The sequence below is a fragment of the Lepus europaeus genome, chromosome 3 (genome assembly GCF_033115175.1).
Source record: "Lepus europaeus isolate LE1 chromosome 3, mLepTim1.pri, whole genome shotgun sequence".
NCBI lineage: Eukaryota > Metazoa > Chordata > Mammalia > Lagomorpha > Leporidae > Lepus > Lepus europaeus.
In genome coordinates, this window is record NC_084829.1 from 41,452,088 (window position 1) to 41,468,044 (window position 15,957).

General features: G+C 55.8%; 1 protein-coding gene across 1 annotated transcript; it reads right to left on the reverse strand.

The window, feature by feature from the left end:
• Positions 1–10,517: 10,517 nt before the first annotated feature.
• On the reverse strand, positions 10,518–12,237 carry TREML4 (triggering receptor expressed on myeloid cells like 4). The gene is made up of 3 exons (XM_062187191.1): positions 12,187–12,237; positions 11,776–12,088; positions 10,518–10,603 (listed from the first exon to the last, which is right to left on the reverse strand). The coding sequence occupies exons 1-3, from the start codon at positions 12,235–12,237 to the stop codon at positions 10,518–10,520; spliced, it is 450 nt and encodes a 149-aa protein (XP_062043175.1).
• Positions 12,238–15,957: the final 3,720 nt, after the last annotated feature.

Sequence of the window (15,957 nt, forward strand, 5' to 3'; positions counted from 1 at the left end):
CGCCCACATGGGAGACCTGGGTTGCGATCCTGGCTCCTGGTTTTGGCCTGGTCCAGCCCCAGCAGTTGAGAACACAGAAGATCTCTGTCTCTCTGCCTTTCAAACAAGTACATTATCATAAATAAGGACAAATTAAGAAGTGTTTAAATATACAGAAAAGTAGAGAGAACATCATAGCTAACCTTTGTACCTACCGCCCAGCTATGTCAAACCTTAGTGTTTTTCTGTGTTTGAAAATGAAGGGGGAGAAATGGTTCTGACCCAGAACTGAAGCACGCTATCTTACGCTGTACTGGATAATTTTACAGTAACCGTATCTACGGCTAAAATGTGTGTGCAACACCAAGGTTAAAGTGTTCTCCCTGCTCCCGTGTGCGTGTGCGTGTGTGTGCATACATGTATGTGCGTGCACGTGTGTGTGTGCACGTGTGTGTGTGCGTTGCCTCTGCTGCAGGCACCTCTTCAGTAACAGAATCCCAACCTCAGCACAGAGCCAGAGCGAGCTGACGTGCATTTTTATTTTTTTTAATAGAGAACTTTCATTTAATAAACATAAATTTCATAAGTACAACTTCTGGATTATTGCGGTTCCTCCCCCCATACCCGCCCTCCCAAGACATGCATTTTTATAGAACACACACTGGGCGGCGTTCATTCATTCTCGGGGTAGTAGCTCTTCCCCTAGGATGATCATCATGGACTCTCAGCATTAGAAAAATGTGAGGTCATCTATCTATCTATCTATCTATCTATCTATCTACCACCAAATGTGTGTGTGTGTTTAAGTAAATAAATGCATATTTAAATAAATCATTACCAGCACATCTGAAGTCCCCAGCCGATCTGCTGGATATACCTGTACTCAGGTGAGATTTGAATTTCTCTGATTGCCAGCAAAGTTAAGCATTATTGTGCGCCTTTGTTTTTTTTATTTTCTTATCTGTGTTGTGCTTGTTTTTACCACTATGCCAATTACACCAGTTTGCCCTTTCCACTGACTTTCATGAGCGCCTCAGTAAGTTCGGTTAGGGATCCGTTTTCAGTTCCGCAAACAGCCAGTGTCCTCTTCCTGACCGTGGCTCACCCTTGCGTGTTCTTTTCCCCGGTTTATTCTTTTGTACCAAAGTTTTCCATTCTAATATAGTCAGCTAGGTCATATGTTTTACGCTTAATGGCATGCACTTTTGATGTCTTGCTTACCCATCGTTCTGTGCCTCAATGTCATAAAAACGCTTCCAGTTTGGACTAAACGTTTTCCTGTTTGGCTGTCCACGTGGAGTTCACCCCCGGGTGAGACATAAAGTAGAAACCTTCTGTAACATTTCCCTGTATGGACAGACAGTGATGTCCACGTCAGTCCCATGATGCCTTAGGCCTGCTCTGTCACGTACCCAGCTTCCTTGCATACGCGGATCCACTTCTCACCTCTTGATTCGGTCACCCTGGCTGATTTTCTATTCCCAGATGGCATCGTAATTACTACAATGTTCTAGAAAGTCTTGGTCTCCTGGTAGGGTCGGGCCATGTGCTCTTTCCCCAGGGCCTTGCTCTTAGGCAAGCTTGTCTTGGCTGCTCGTCTTGATTGTTTATTGCTGCATATGGAATCACCCTGAAGGGTAGCAGCTTGAAAGAACCACCCAAAGATAAAGTAGACAAAGAATAAAACCTCAGCAAACTGCACTGTGTGCACCAAGAGCTCTGGAGACGCAAAGGGAAGGGGAGCAGGTGTGCGTTCCACCTGCTGAGCAGAGCTTCAGGGAGAAAGACAATGCTCGCTCAGGGGGAACCCAGATCTCAGCCATGGCTCAGAGCCTCCTGGGGCCCCTGCCCAACGCCCCTCTAGTTCCCACAGGTCTGGAAAGGTGCCTCCCGGCCTTTGATGGAAGCAGAAGCAGCCCTCTCCCTGGGGCAGGGCATGAGGATGAACCTAAGTCCTTGGATCTGGCGGCCATTGGTTACTTGCAAATCTCCCCTTGAGCTTTCCAGCTGAGTCAACTGCACCTGTGCTTGTGTCAGAAAAGACCTTGTCAGGCCGGTGCCGCGGCTCAATAGGCTAATCCTCCGCCTGCGGTGCTGGCACCCAGGGTTCTGGTCCCGGTCGGGGCGCCGGATTCTGTCCCGGTTGCCCCTCTTCCAGGCCAGCTCTCTGCTGTGGCCCGGGAGTGCAGTGGAGGATGGCCCAGGTCCTTGGGCCCTGCACCCCATGGGAGACCAGGATAAGCACCTGGCTCCTGGCTTCGGATCAGCGCGGTGCACCAGCTACAGCGCGCTGGCCGCGGTGGCCACTGGGGGGTGAACCAATGGCAAAGGAAGACCTTTCTCTCTGTCTCTCTCTCTCTCTCACTGTCCACTCTGCCTGTCCAAAAAAAAAAAAAAAGGGAAAAAAATACCTTGTCCTCCCATTCCCGCCCCCCCCCCCCCCCCGGCACCTTCCGCTCTCCTCCAGCTGGGGCCCTGACAGCTTCGCTCATGAACCTGCCCTGCCCGCCTCCACCCAAACACAAGTGGTTAAAACTTCAGGTCTGGGGCAGTGTGAGTCACTGGCCCACACAGTCTTGTGTATCAAAAGCAACCCATACATGTTGACTTAACAGGTGATGCTTGCCCCCACATCCCCACCCTGGGCACACTGCCTGCGGGCACGCTGCCTGGTGGTCTGAAGCTCCCATAAGCCCTCATCTAATGAGTGCAGCTCAGGGCTGGCTCCAGGAGCTCCGCTCTGAGAATAGCCTTTGGATGTGGACAGTCCACGAGGACACTGGCCCTCCGGATGGCTCCTGGTACTGCAGCCAGACCAGCACAGGCAGAAAACCTAGTTGGGGAGTACCTGGTGAGGATGGTTCCCTCCTGCGCCCTCCCCCCACCCAGGGACTATGTAGACTAAATACAGACCAAGAGCAGAGGCGCCGTCAAGAGTCAGAATTAGGAAGGACCAGAGGTTGAGTGAGGCCGAAGCCAATGCCAATGACCTCCTCCGGGGAAGACCCAGTGGGGCGTGGCAGGGATGGGTGGTGGTGGCCAGGAAGCAGGGCAGGGCAGGGCAGGGCAGAGACCCCAGGAGCCAAGGTGACGACTGAGACTGAGCACCCTGCTCCCAGCGGACCTCAGCCCGAGTGCCACAGGCTGGGGATGGAACCGCGTCCTCAACACTGGGCTCCTGGAAGGCGGCGGATGGTGGCAGCAGAGGTGCCACGATCAGAGGTGACAAGAGCCTACCCGCCTTGATCCCAGAGAAAGACCACATCCTCACAGATGCCCACCAGACCCCAAACCTCCCACCGCCTCGTTCCCTTTCTGGTTGTGATGCAGTGCGGCAAAGCTGATGTCTCACTGGGCCTGGGAGGAAGCCAGGTCCTGTTGTACAGAAACAGCCCCAGACCAGCGGCTTCAGCAGGAGGCGGGGCGTCCTTGTCTTCAGAGAGATGGAAGCAGAGGCTGCGCGTCTCGCACCGCAGCCTGTGGAGTGAGTCCTGGCTTCCCAGCGGCAGTGTCACCATTGCCGAGTGATGAATCTGCAGGTCCTAGCAGGCTTCCTGCCCCACCACCCTTCCACCCACTTGGCTGGACCCCCAGAGTTCAGAGCCAGCCCTTGGGGCACACAATGAAAAGGGGACCCCGGCTCCAGCAGCGCCCTGTGAGATGTCCTCAGGCTAAGGAGGGGCACTCTCCGCGCCCTCTGACTCGGATGCAGTTAGCAGGGTGGGTGAAGGTTTCCCAAATCAGTTCTGCTGCAGCTGTGGGGAAGGCCGGAAGGCAGCAAGCTTCTGGCCTCATCCTGCCTGCAAAAGTAAGGTCTAGGGCCAGGGGGCGCCCCTGAGCGCTGGGCACGGCCCTAGCCCCAGCATTCCCCCTGGCAGGAAAGGGAGGAGCTCATTTGTGAGGATCCCCGAGTGAGAGGCGAGTTAGAAGCAGGGGGGCTGGGAAGGAGCAGGAGTGTGAGGGGGTGGGCTCGGAGGTCCTGGGGGACGTCAGGGGAGGGGCTGCCGGGAGAGAGGAACTTGCACAATCCATCGGGACTTCACAGCCCCTGGAGGGCCAGGAAGGAAGTGACAGTCACAGAATTGGGTTACTCAGAGGCACTGGGCTCCAGATCCCCATCCAGTTAGGTTCTGTCCTGGTAGCACTCGCTCCTCCTCTGCCCCGGGAGGGGACAGGGCCAGTGTCCAGAAACCCCCTTGGACTCCTCCCGCCTTGCCCCCAGCCTGCCCATCACAGCTACAGACCCAGGCTCCCGCCCCTGGTTAATTAGACCTGCTCACCTTTGCCCACCCCGCCCCCCACTCCTCACCTCCCTCATCAAACTGGCCCCTGCTTGTCAGCCGCTGTCTTTGTCCCCCTAGGAGTCACCCCGAGGCTGGGAGACCAGCTCTGGACCTTGGGAGCCTTTGACAAGTGCTCAGTGCTGGGAGGATTCTGCCTGCAGCTCGGAGGCACTCCCTCCAGGGCAGTCGACCTGCGGGGCGGGAGGTATGCTCCCGGCGACGCTGGTGTATTCCACGGAGAGCTGGGCGTCCACCTCGGGCTTCGAGTCGGGGTGGACGTTGGCATAGACGGGGTGCTCAGGGCTGCAGTGGCTTAGTTGGGCGAGGGAGACATAGTGGATGGCTGCTGGGTCCTCATCAAAGGTCTCCTGCTGATCAGCACCCTAGGAACCAAAGACATCAGCTGCATGGCCCCCCCTCTGGGTGGAGGATGGGGAGAGGGACGAGATGTGGGGCAAGGTGTTGACCCTGCCAAGACTCCGGAGGCGAGTTGCTGGGAAAGACACTTCTGAAAGCAGCGAGGCGGCCATCATGGAGCGGGGTCACCAGCAGGCTGGGGGTGGGAGCGTGGAGCGCGGGGCGGGGTGCGAGGTGCAGCAGTGAGGACACAGCTTGGGACGTCCACATTCCATCTCAGCGCCCTGGGCTTGAGTCCCGGCTCCTCTGACCCAGCTTCCTGCTAGTGGGCACCCTGGGAGGTAGCAGGTCATGGCTCAAGTTCTTGGGGCCCTGCCACCCATGCTGGGGACCTGGGTTGAGTTCTCTGCTCCTGGTTTCAGTCTGGCCCCCTTTCCTGGCTGTTGCAGGTATTTGGGGAGTGAACCAGCAGGTGGAAGATCTGTCTGTCTCCATCTTTTTCTCTCTCTCTCTCTTTTGAATAAAATAAAAATAATAAATACATTTTAAAAATAAAAAAAATATATAATATAGACTAAGGGAGCCACACAGGGGACTGGCAGCACCAACGTCACCTGGCTGACACGGAACCAGGCTCCATCCCTGATCCAGGACAGCAGTCTTGGGGGCAAGGCCCAGGACCCTGTGGTTGGTTGGTTGGTTTTTAAAGATTTATTTATTTATTTTGAAAGCATTACACAGAGAGAGGGAGACACACACACACACACAGATCTTCCACCTGCTAGATCACTCCCCAGAAGGCTGCAATAGCTAGCACTGGGCCAGGCTGAAACCAAGAGTCTGGAGCTTCATGCAGGTCTCTCACAGCCATACCTGGGCCATCTTCTGCTGCTTTCCCAGGCCATTAACAGGGAGCTGGATCAGAAGTGAGGCAGCCGGGACGTGAACCGGCACCTGTATGGGATGCCGGCATGACAGGTGGTGGCTTTACCCGCTACACCACAAGTCCGGCCCCAGAAACCCCCAAGCACTCCATGTGACTTCTGTGCACACTCAAGCTGGAGCAGCACAGGGGAAGAGAGCTCGGTGCGGAAGGCACTTGTAGCTTTGATTGCAGCATCACACAGGGGTGGGACCAGACGACCGGATCTTTTCAGTCCTGTGGTTCTGTGATTCCAAGAACCGAGGGAAACCACGCGGTCCCCAGCCCCTTCTGAGAGCACACCCCAGGAGCCAGGGCAGTTGCCACGTGATACCTTTTCCCACAGTGGAACGGTCGCTCTGGCCGGCTCATGACCTGTGGGATAATGAAATGCTACCTGCCGCAGGGGTGAGGGTTAAGAGCAGGGTTTGCCAACTCTCTCTTTCTCTCTCTCTCTCTCTCTCTCTCTCTCTCTCTCTCTCTCTCTCGTCTCTCTAAGGAAACAGAATTGGGAAATAAGGGAAAAGGAAGCACACAGGCCACAAGGCAGCAGGGGCGTGCGCAGTCACCAGTGTGCATCAAGGTTTGTGTGCGCAGTCACCAGTGTGCGTCAAGGTTTGGAGGAAATACAAAATAAGCAGAAGCTGGGCGGTTAGCAAAGACCACCGACAGCACAAGCACACGGGAAGCCCGTGATTCTCTGCGGCTACTCACGGCGGGCTCCTTCCGGCCTGAGAATCTGCTGCAGACGGGCCAGGACTCAGCATCACCTGCCAGGGAAACAGTGAAGGCTGAGGGCACCTCTCCCTATGTGGCTCGCATGGGAACAAGGGTGATAGGTTAGGGTTCTGCCTGGGCAGAAGGGACCTTGGTGGGAGGTAGTCCCAGTGCCCAGCACCCAGTAGCATCCCGGGAAGCTTAAACTGGCTGCCTAGGGTTGATTTGTATAATATAGGTGAGCTTCATTCCAGATCACTAAAAGTTCCAAACTTAAACTTCAGATTGAAGGAGAATCGCTTAGCTGATGAGATGACATCAGTAATGTCCTCTGAATATTTTTAACTGGAGCTCCAAGGCAAAACGGAGCTGATGTGACCACGCCACACGTTCTCACACCCACGCACATCCACGCGCAATCTGGAAATAAAAATTCAATGAAAAAAACAATGTGCAAAGCATTTGGCTCTTCTACCTTAGTTTTTGGAAATGTTATTAGGATCTAGGAAATTCATTTGACATTGTTGGAGAAACAATTGACATGCAATTTTACAGTCCGCTCCTCCTGATGGTTGTTACTGCTTGGAAAATTAAAGCCAATGAGGTGCGGTATCACTCTGGCTCACTCTCACATTTCATTCATGCTGTCCACAGATGCACACACTACACACATGCCAAACCAGCCAAGCAACTAAAGCTAGCCAGAAAAGAGGTAGGTTTCCGCAAAAGGGTCTAACCTGGGGGTGGGTAGCGAGCTTAGGACACAGGTTGGGAAAGGTGCATCCGAGTGGCTGCGTTTGAGCCTCAGCTCTGCTCTGAGTCCAGCTTCCTGCTAATGCACACACCGGGAGACAGCAGGTGATGGTCAAGGGCGTGGGTCCCTACCTCCCACATGGGAGACCCAGACTTGGGTCCAGGGTCCCTTCAGGCCTGGCCCGGCCGAGACTGAGTGAGCCAACAGACAGGAGCTCTCTATCTGCCTGTCTGCCTGTCTCTCACTTTCACTTTCTCCTTCCCCTTGCCTCCCACACTTTAATTAATTGATTATTTTTTAAAGGGACTAGTCTGATAAATGCTGCACGACTGCTACAGTCTTCACGTGGGGTTAATGCTAGAAACTTAAAAACTTGGAAGCCTCAAAAGTCCTTAAAGGGCTTTTAGGAAGACAAAATTTTTTCCTTTTTTATTTCTTAATATTTACATCTTATTGTGTGTAATTTAAAGTATACAATATGATTTTATAAGATACATTTTTTGGTAAAATGGCTACCATAATGGAACAAATGAACATATTCATCATCTCATATGGTTACTATGGTTACTCATTTTCCCTTCTCCAGCAAAAGCAACCACAAGGTATTCATTTAGCAAAAATCCTGACTACAGAACACTGGTATCCACCGTGGACTTCCTGGTGTGCACTAGCTCCTTCTACTTGTTCATCCTACACAGCTGTGTTTTGCATACATTGACCTACATCTCCCGATTGTGCCCTGATACTTCAAGCGAGTCAAAATGTTTATAGACAGCCACAGTCAAAATCACGCCACAGGAGCAGATGGTGGCTCAGCACAGTAAGCCGTGGTTCGGGAAGCCCACACACCATAGAGGAGAGCCTGGGATCAAGTCCTGGCTCGGCTCCCAACTCCAGCTTCCTACTAACATGCATCTGGGGAGGCAGCACGTGATGGCTCAAATATTTGGGTCCCTGCCACCCACATGGGAGACCTGCATTGAGCTCAGTCTCCTGGCTTCACCTGGCCCAGCCCTAGCTATTGTAGGCCTGTGGGGAGGGGATCAGCAGATGGAAGATCTCTCCCTCTCTCCCTCGCTGTCATTTTACCTTTCAAATAAATTTTTAAAGATGCATTTATTTATTTGAAAGGCAAATTCATAGAGTGGCAGAGAGAGAGAGAGAGCAGTCAAGAGAGAGGTCTTCCTTCTGCTGGTTCACTCCGCAGATGGTAGCAATGGCCAGAGCTGCACTGATCCAAAGCCAGGAGCCTGGAGCTTCTTCTGGGTCTTCCATGTGAGTACAGGGGCCCAAGGACTTGCACCATCTTCTACTGCTTTCCCAGGCCATAGCAGAGAGCTGAATTGGAAGTGGAGCAGCCAGGACTCGAACCAGTAGCCCATATGGGATGCCGGCACTGCAGGCAGCGGCTTTACCCACTATGCCATAGTGCCGGCCCCTCAAATAAACTTTTTTAAGATATAAAAAGTACAAAGATGTTTACATGAAACATTTTAGAGTATTGCATTCATCCTTTATGGTTTTTTAATTTTAATTGTTATGTGAGATACAGGAAAGAGAGAAAGAGATCTCCCATCCACTGGTTTACTCTCCCAAATTCCCACAAAAGCCAGGGCAGGGCCAAGCCAAAGCTAGGCACCTGTAACTCCAACCAGGTCTCCCACATGGGTGGCAGGGACCCAACCACTTGAGCTATCACCTGCTGCCTCCCAGGGTGTGCGTCAGCAGGAAGAACTGGGAATGGTACTGGAAATAAGATTCAAACCCAGGCCCTTCAGTACGGACACTGACATCTTAATTGGTGTCTTAACTGCTAGGCCAAGCATCCCTCTTTACATAAATTGTTCTGAAATCCTTACCCAAAGAGATGGTAAAACATATGACCACAAATGGATACCAGGCCACCTGGTTTTAGGCACTGTTGGTGCAGAGTTGAGCTGGCGTTGGGTGCACTGACCTCCAAAGAGAACTGGTCTACCTGCAGAACGCCCAGGGCCCACCACTTTGGCAGAGGGGAAGGGAGCCACTGCAGCCAGCAGGCCTCAGATGCTCCTTTGGGTAAATGAGCCGTGCGAGCCTTGGGCCCCTGGCTCTCGGGCTGCCCTGTACGTGGCTCCGCACTGGCTGGTCGGCTCAGGGCCATGGCAGGGACTCACCTTTCCCGGCTCTTGCTCGGGCTTTCCTGAGACCCAGGACCGTGAAGAGGGCCAGCAGCAGCAGCAGCAGTGTAGCCACCACCACGCCCACGAGGATGGACTTCCAGCTGTCCAGGGGCCTTTGGAAGAGGGACCGGGCCAGTGAGGAGAGAGCAAAAGCCAGCACCACCTCCCGGCCTGGAAAACCTTACCCGCCCAGGGCTGTAGTCCCCACAGCCTCACCAGCCTCTAGTCTCTCCCAGCTGACCACTGGGCGGCCACAGGAGCCAGCGCTGTCTCAGGCAATGCCCTCCCCCTCTCCCCGGGACTGGTTTCCTTTTCTGTAAGGCCGATGTGCTGAGATGTCCAGATGTCACAAGCCTTCCCTTTTCTGACTCTGGTCCCTTAACTTCCCTCCTGGGTCCCCTGGGCAGGGTCTGCATTCACCCCTCCCAGCACCTTTCCCCTGGCCACTCCTTGGCCCAGCTCCTCCAGGGGCTGCAGGTAGCACACGGAGCACTGCAGATAACAGTGCATTGTAGTAGGTCCTGTCTTAGTCAAAGGGAAAACACAGAGACCTTCCTGCACCATCACAGGCTCCTAGGAACGTGTCTGGGTGCTGGGGGAGGGGGGCAGTTCTAGAGACCTCTTTCAGCCCAGGTGATTGGCACCCACTTGGTGTCTTGTTTTGTCTCTTAAATGAGCCATATTTTACAAGAGCCCAGAGCTTGTTATCTGTGGTGATGGTGACTGAAGAGAGGGGAAGAGAAGAAAGAACCAGGAAGTGGCTGGGGCCTGGAAACCATTGGGCAGGTGTAGAAAATAGGCCAGGCCACAGGTCACGGTGACGGTCAAGTGTGTCCTAGCCTTGACACCTGGCCCTGACATGGCTCTGCTGCTCTTGCAGCAAGGCCGGGAAGGGCTGGACAGGGGGCAGAAGCAAAAGCAGCAGCCTTGGTGCCATGGCTCTGGGCCAGGCCAGGCTCACCGAACCCTCACGGCCACTCTGTGAGATCAAGGTTCCGAATCATGGTGGGTGCGTGCTGCAAGGCACACTGGGCAATGCTGGGAGACCCTCTGGGTCGCCACATCTGGGTGTCCTCAGGAGGTGTGTGCACTTGATGGGCAGAGGCCAGAGATGCTGCTAAATACCCCACAAAGAACCGGTCAGTCTCCTACAGCCAAGAATCATCTGGCCCCAGCTGATAAAAGGTAGCGAGAATGTTATTTGCCTCATTTTGCAGAAGTGAAAGCTGGGGTTAGGTGAAGTGACCCAAGGCGATCTGCTTGCTATTCCAACCCCTGAGAGCTGGATGCAGTGGCAGTGTGGTAGCTGGGGGTGTCTGACATGGTTGGAAGAAAATGAGGGCTCAGAGGATGGGGGAGGGGCGGCAGTACCTGGCAATGACAGGGTCCGTTGACGTCCCGTTGCTCCTGGGGGTATGTGGAGCTGGAGCTGGAAGAGAGACGACAGTGAAGAGGAGCACCCCTCTGCGCACCCACACTCCAGGGCTTCCCCCACCCAGGGAGGAGGCGGCCATATGTGGCACTGGACTGGGTGGGGGCTCCGAGCCACATCGTGGGCCCTGCAGGAGGTGCAGCAGCTCTGTGGAGGTGTCTGGTCTCCTCCCCCTGCAGGGCAGCTCCATGCAAGGGACAGCACCATCACTTGCATGTTAGATCCGCTCTACAGTCGCTTCTGAGCCTGTCACGCACTTCAACCTCTGACGCTTCCCCCCATGCCCCTCAGGTCTCCCCTGGATGGACTCCTGCTCAGCCAACAAGGCCCAGGTGTGACACCTCCTCCAAGGAGTCCTCCCGTGGTTGCCGGTCCCCTCACTTGCTCCAGTGCCACTCCCCTGGCTGGGCTGTGGGCTTCCCCAGCGCGGAATGGCATTCCAGCGACTTGGGTCCCCCTTCCAGAGAGTAGCCTAGCTCTGTGCCCCACACGCAAAGGGCATGGAGCCGAAGTTGGGCAATGAACCACTGAGCTGCTACGCTCGGTCCTCCAGGTGCCTGCGAGACCAAGAGGCCGGGCAGGCTCAGCGCGAGGGAGGGATCTAGCAGGAGCCGTGTTCCAGCCCCGGCCACGGGTAAGTGCGGGGCGGCTGGGCAACCTTGTGGTGCTCGGGAGGAACATGTGCGGCCTCAGGATTCATAGAAATTGCAAATTTGCACTCAGAGGCTCAAGGTTCCTCACCTGTGAAGGTCATGTCCAAGGCAAGGACTCAGCCCCCACCCCAAGCCCTAGGCTGCTACACTTCCCAGCCTTCCTGTCTCCCTCCCCCTCGACCTGTCTCCTGTCAGCTCATATTTTTCTGCCCCACACCCAATTCCTCTGCGTGATGGGCAAAGGTTGAGGGTTAAGGTCAGGGGCACGGATGTCTGAGACTGGGTGCTGAGCAGCAGTGCTGATGCCTGGGGGAGCTTTAAGATCACTCCCAGGAAAAGGAGGAGCAGCAAAGACGGGTGATGTGGCGGGAAGGACCCGTTGGAGGCCTGAGGTCAGAGCTGACCCCACCCATGACCCACTATGGTCCCATTCCCAGGGTCTCCCCCCTGCCCCCGGCTCTCACACCTGGAGACTCAGTAAGCCCAAACCGCACAAAGAAGAAGGGGAACACGCACCTGCCGACACCTCGAGCTGGATGGTTCCGAGGACGACGACCTTGGAATACTCAAAGAAGCCACAAAAGTAGAATCCCGAGTCCTCCGCCTTGAGCTCGGTCATCATCACGGTGAACTGGGCAGAGCCTGGATCATCCCACAGGTAACACTGGGAGCTCCCCACCCAGCCCTGGGAAGTGGCCAATATGAGGCAGGTGTTCGGCCCTGCTTGCCTACACCAGACTTTCTCCTTCCCGTGCTGGTCAGCCGAGTAAGGGCAGATCACGTAGATGGCCTCGCCCTCCAGTTTGTGCTGTGCTGCTGGCTTCTGTGCCTGGGAGCCTGGGAGGGAACCATCAGGTCAGGGAGCCTCTCGCCGCAGGGGCCACCCCGCACCTCCCCGGCCCTCCTCCCCTGCCCCTCACCTGGCACCAGGAGCAGCAGCAGGCCAGGCAGCAGCAGAAGCAGAGCCCCCCAAGCCATGGGGCCTTTCTCGAGCTGGGGGTATAGGGTGGACTGCTGAGCAAGGCAAAGACCTTGTGAGAGAAGTGAACAGCCTGGGGCAGGGACCTGGCGTCTGGGGAACGCGGGGCTCCAGGGACCCAATAGCTGCTCCTGCGCTCCCCTGAGCCGGCCACTTCCCCCTCAGGGCCACTCCCCTCCCGCTGGGGTTGACCCTGAGGTTGGTGTAGGGAAAGCTGAGAATTCACAGAACGGAAGTTGGGTGAACCGTTCCTCCTCTCTCCCAGCTGTTCTGCCACTTCCTTCCCAGCCTAAATTTCTCCTGCCCCCACCCCCAGAAAGCACAGCCTGAATGAAGGCAAGCGATCCGGGGGGGGGGGGGGGGCTTTGAGAAGCTGGACCAGAGCCCTGAGTGCCACCAGCCACCAAAGGTCAGTGACTTCCTGAGAACTCAGAAGTTCCTGGGGACTGGAGGGGAGAAAGGAGCTGCAGATGCGTTTCCAGGTATGGGGATGCAGGAACGGTCCCCAGCACGAGGAGGGAGGAAGGGGAGGACAGGGCAGGGGGGTTCAAAAAGTTCTTGGAAGGGGCAGGCGTGGGACCTGGCCACTGTTAAAACAGTCACATCCCATGGGGACAGTGCTATGATACAAGGGGTTAAGCTGCAGCCTCAGTGCCACCATCCCATATAGCCGCCAGTTCAAGTCCCAGCTGCTCCACTTCTCATCCAGCTCCCTGCTAATGCGCCTGGGAAAGCATTGGAGAATGGCCCAAGTCCTTGGGCCACTGCACCCACATGGGAGACCGGAAGAAGCTCCTGGCTCTTGACTTTGGACTAGCCCAGCACTGACTGTCGTGGCCATTTGGGGAGTGAACCAGCAGATAGAAGACCTCTCCCTCTATCTCTTCTTCTCTCTCTCTGAAACCCTGCTTTTCAAATAAATAAAATAAAATCTTAAACAAAACAAAAGAAAACAAAGCAGTCACACCCCGTTTCAGAGTGCCAGAGTTCCAGACCTAGCTCCAGCTCCTGGCTCCACACTCCAGCTTCCTGCTCGTGCCTGGGGAGGCAGCCTCCCACCCACGTGCGAGACCTGGGTGGAGTTGCTGGCTTCTGGCTCCCGCTTCTGCCCTTGGCCTGGCCCCTAGAATCCTTGCCAGCCTTTGGGGGGTATGAACGGAATGTCTCTCTCTCTCTCTCTCTCTCTCGGTCTCTCAAATAAATAAATTTATTTTTAAAGTTCACGGAAAAAGAAATTAAAAGATAAGTTTATTTTGGTGCAAAACCTTTGAAACCCAGACACGGAATTTTTACCGTCTGCATTGTCCATGAACTTTTTGAAGACCCTGCCAGCAGGTGGGGTGGGGGCTGTTGCTGGCCTCAGGTCATCCCCGGCTCCCAGCCACAGTCCCTCCATAAGCGTTTGCTGAAAGACCACACCAATCAAGCACATCCTAAAAAGCAGTTGGCACTGGGTCAGCTGCAGAAATCCAAGGGTCACAGGGTGCTCACGGTTGGTTCACAAGCAGAAAGAGGGAAGCTTGTGAGAAGCGTGGTGGGTTAGGTTCCAGGGGACAGGCTCTGAGACGCCAGTGGGCACAGGGGTTCAAAGAGCGCTGGGACCACCATCTAGGGGAAGGGAAGAGCCGGGAGCAGGAAGTCATGGGAGATGCTGGGCTGCCATGGAGACCAAAAGGAGAGCGAGGATGTCTGGGGGAGGGCCAAGCCTTCAGGACTTCCTTGAGCTGGTGAGGGGGTGTCAGTGCCTTAGACACTGCCCTATCAGCTGCTCCGAGGAGGCTGGGTATGCTCAGAGTGGTTTCTGCCCTAGCAAGGTGGAGCTTTGCAGGAGCTTGCCTCCCCCAGGAAGCCTGCCTGGCTGGCCCCCAGAGTTCCCGTCTCCGAAGGCCTTGAACACCTCCTGCATCCTGCACTGTGGCTTCTAACCCTGGCTGTGGCCCGGGGCATACCAGCCCTGCTTCATCTTCCTGCCCCTTGCACCTGGGAGCAGGTGGAGGGCAGGGCTGGCTCCTTCTGTCCTGGGCCTGCCTCCCGCAGTACTGAGTTGTGCTCAGACAACTCCTGCAGGCGCGCTTGTCCTTGGACGCCAGGGACAAGGGGCTTCAGGGCTCATCTCTGTCCTGCTTTGCCATAGAAGGAAAGAAGAGCTTCTCAAGGCCACACCAAGATGAGCAGACACACGTGTCCTCCCCTCTTCCTAAGAGGGCTTCACCAAAAGGCCTGCCCCAAAAGGCCCGAGAAGAGAGGAGACAGACAGAGACAGAGCCTCCCAGATCTCAAGTGCAGGATGTGGGAGATGACAGAGCTGAGAACAACCAAGGAGCGGTAATAAGCAGGCGTTCGCTGAGTAGTACAACGTTCACATTATTGCATTTTATCCTGAAAATCTCGAGAGGTAGGAATTACTGCCCCCTTTCATAAGGTTGGGGGGGGGGGCGAGGAGGCCCAGAAAGGTTAGTGACTTGCTTGGGGTCACACCGTGACAGTGGCATCACTGTCCCCACTCCAACTCCTTCCCCACCAGACGTCTTGCATCAGAGATGCGGGATGGCAGTGGAGGTGAGCTCCTGGGGCAGGTGGCTGGCTGGGTCGGATGTCACTGTGTGTACATGTGTGTCTGTATGTGTGGCTTTGCCTGTCCTGGGATCAAGCTGTCAATTCCTTAGCCTGGGTCTTACATCTACTGCCCTCTCATGGACACAGGGAAGAGGTACCTCCTCCACACTGTCCCCAGCGATGGCCCGGCGCCCCTTATTTTCTCCCCATATCCATCCTGGAGTGGCCACACCAGCTGTCCACCGAGACCTCAGCTGTATCCCTCTCTTGAGCACGACGTCTGCTCTCCCCCTGGGAGGTTCCTGACCCAAGACCAAAGTCCTGATGTCACGTTTATACTCAGTCCCTGCAGGCAGAGGACACCCCTGCCTGGCCAGGAATCCAGTTGGTGGCCTCCAGCCTTCACTGCTGGCGACCGGGGAGGTGGCCTGGGCAGCAGAGGCTGAGTCTGAGCTGAGTGTTGGTGGCTCACAACTGGACTCCAAGCTTTCTGTCCCCAACTTGAGTCAGTCCTGCAGGCTGTGGTCAGCTCCGGCTACTTTCTTTGTGTCCCAAGTGGGTCTTCTCTCTGCAGGGGACAGTGAGCCCCTAGGGAGTGGGGTGCTGATCTGCTCTTTCTCTACACCCTGGTCTCCCCACCAGTGCCTGTTGTTACAGGGCCAGAGTCTCAGGGTGTGGACTCAGCTGGCATTCCCTGCAGGATCTCGGACCTGGTGCCCAGGTGCACAGCCTGGGGAGGAAGCCCTGAGTTCAGCAGGGGAGAGGCAGGCACCTCAGGGGAGGGACACCCAGCAGGTGGTGGCAGCAGTGGGGGAGGTGGGAGCTGCAGGCTCCCAGGATGGGGGGATGAGTGACCTCAGTCAGGGCAGAAGGTATCCAGGAGCCGCATCGGAGGACACCTGGCCAGACACAGCGACTGGGCGGAGCTCTGAACTCCCCAGTGGCATGGCTCCTGACCACTTCCCTCTCCTTGTCCACAACAGGGCCCCGGGGACTCCAGCTGCTTCTGGGCCTCATGAGGCCCTCCCCCTTCCTCCCCAGGCTTGCGGGGGTAGGGGAACTCGAGGGGAACAGAGGGAAGCTGAGGGCACAGGGGTCCCGGGCGGGCAGAGGGCAGCTCTCGCTGTCCCCCGTCGGCTCGGCTCCAGCATCGGGCAGGATGA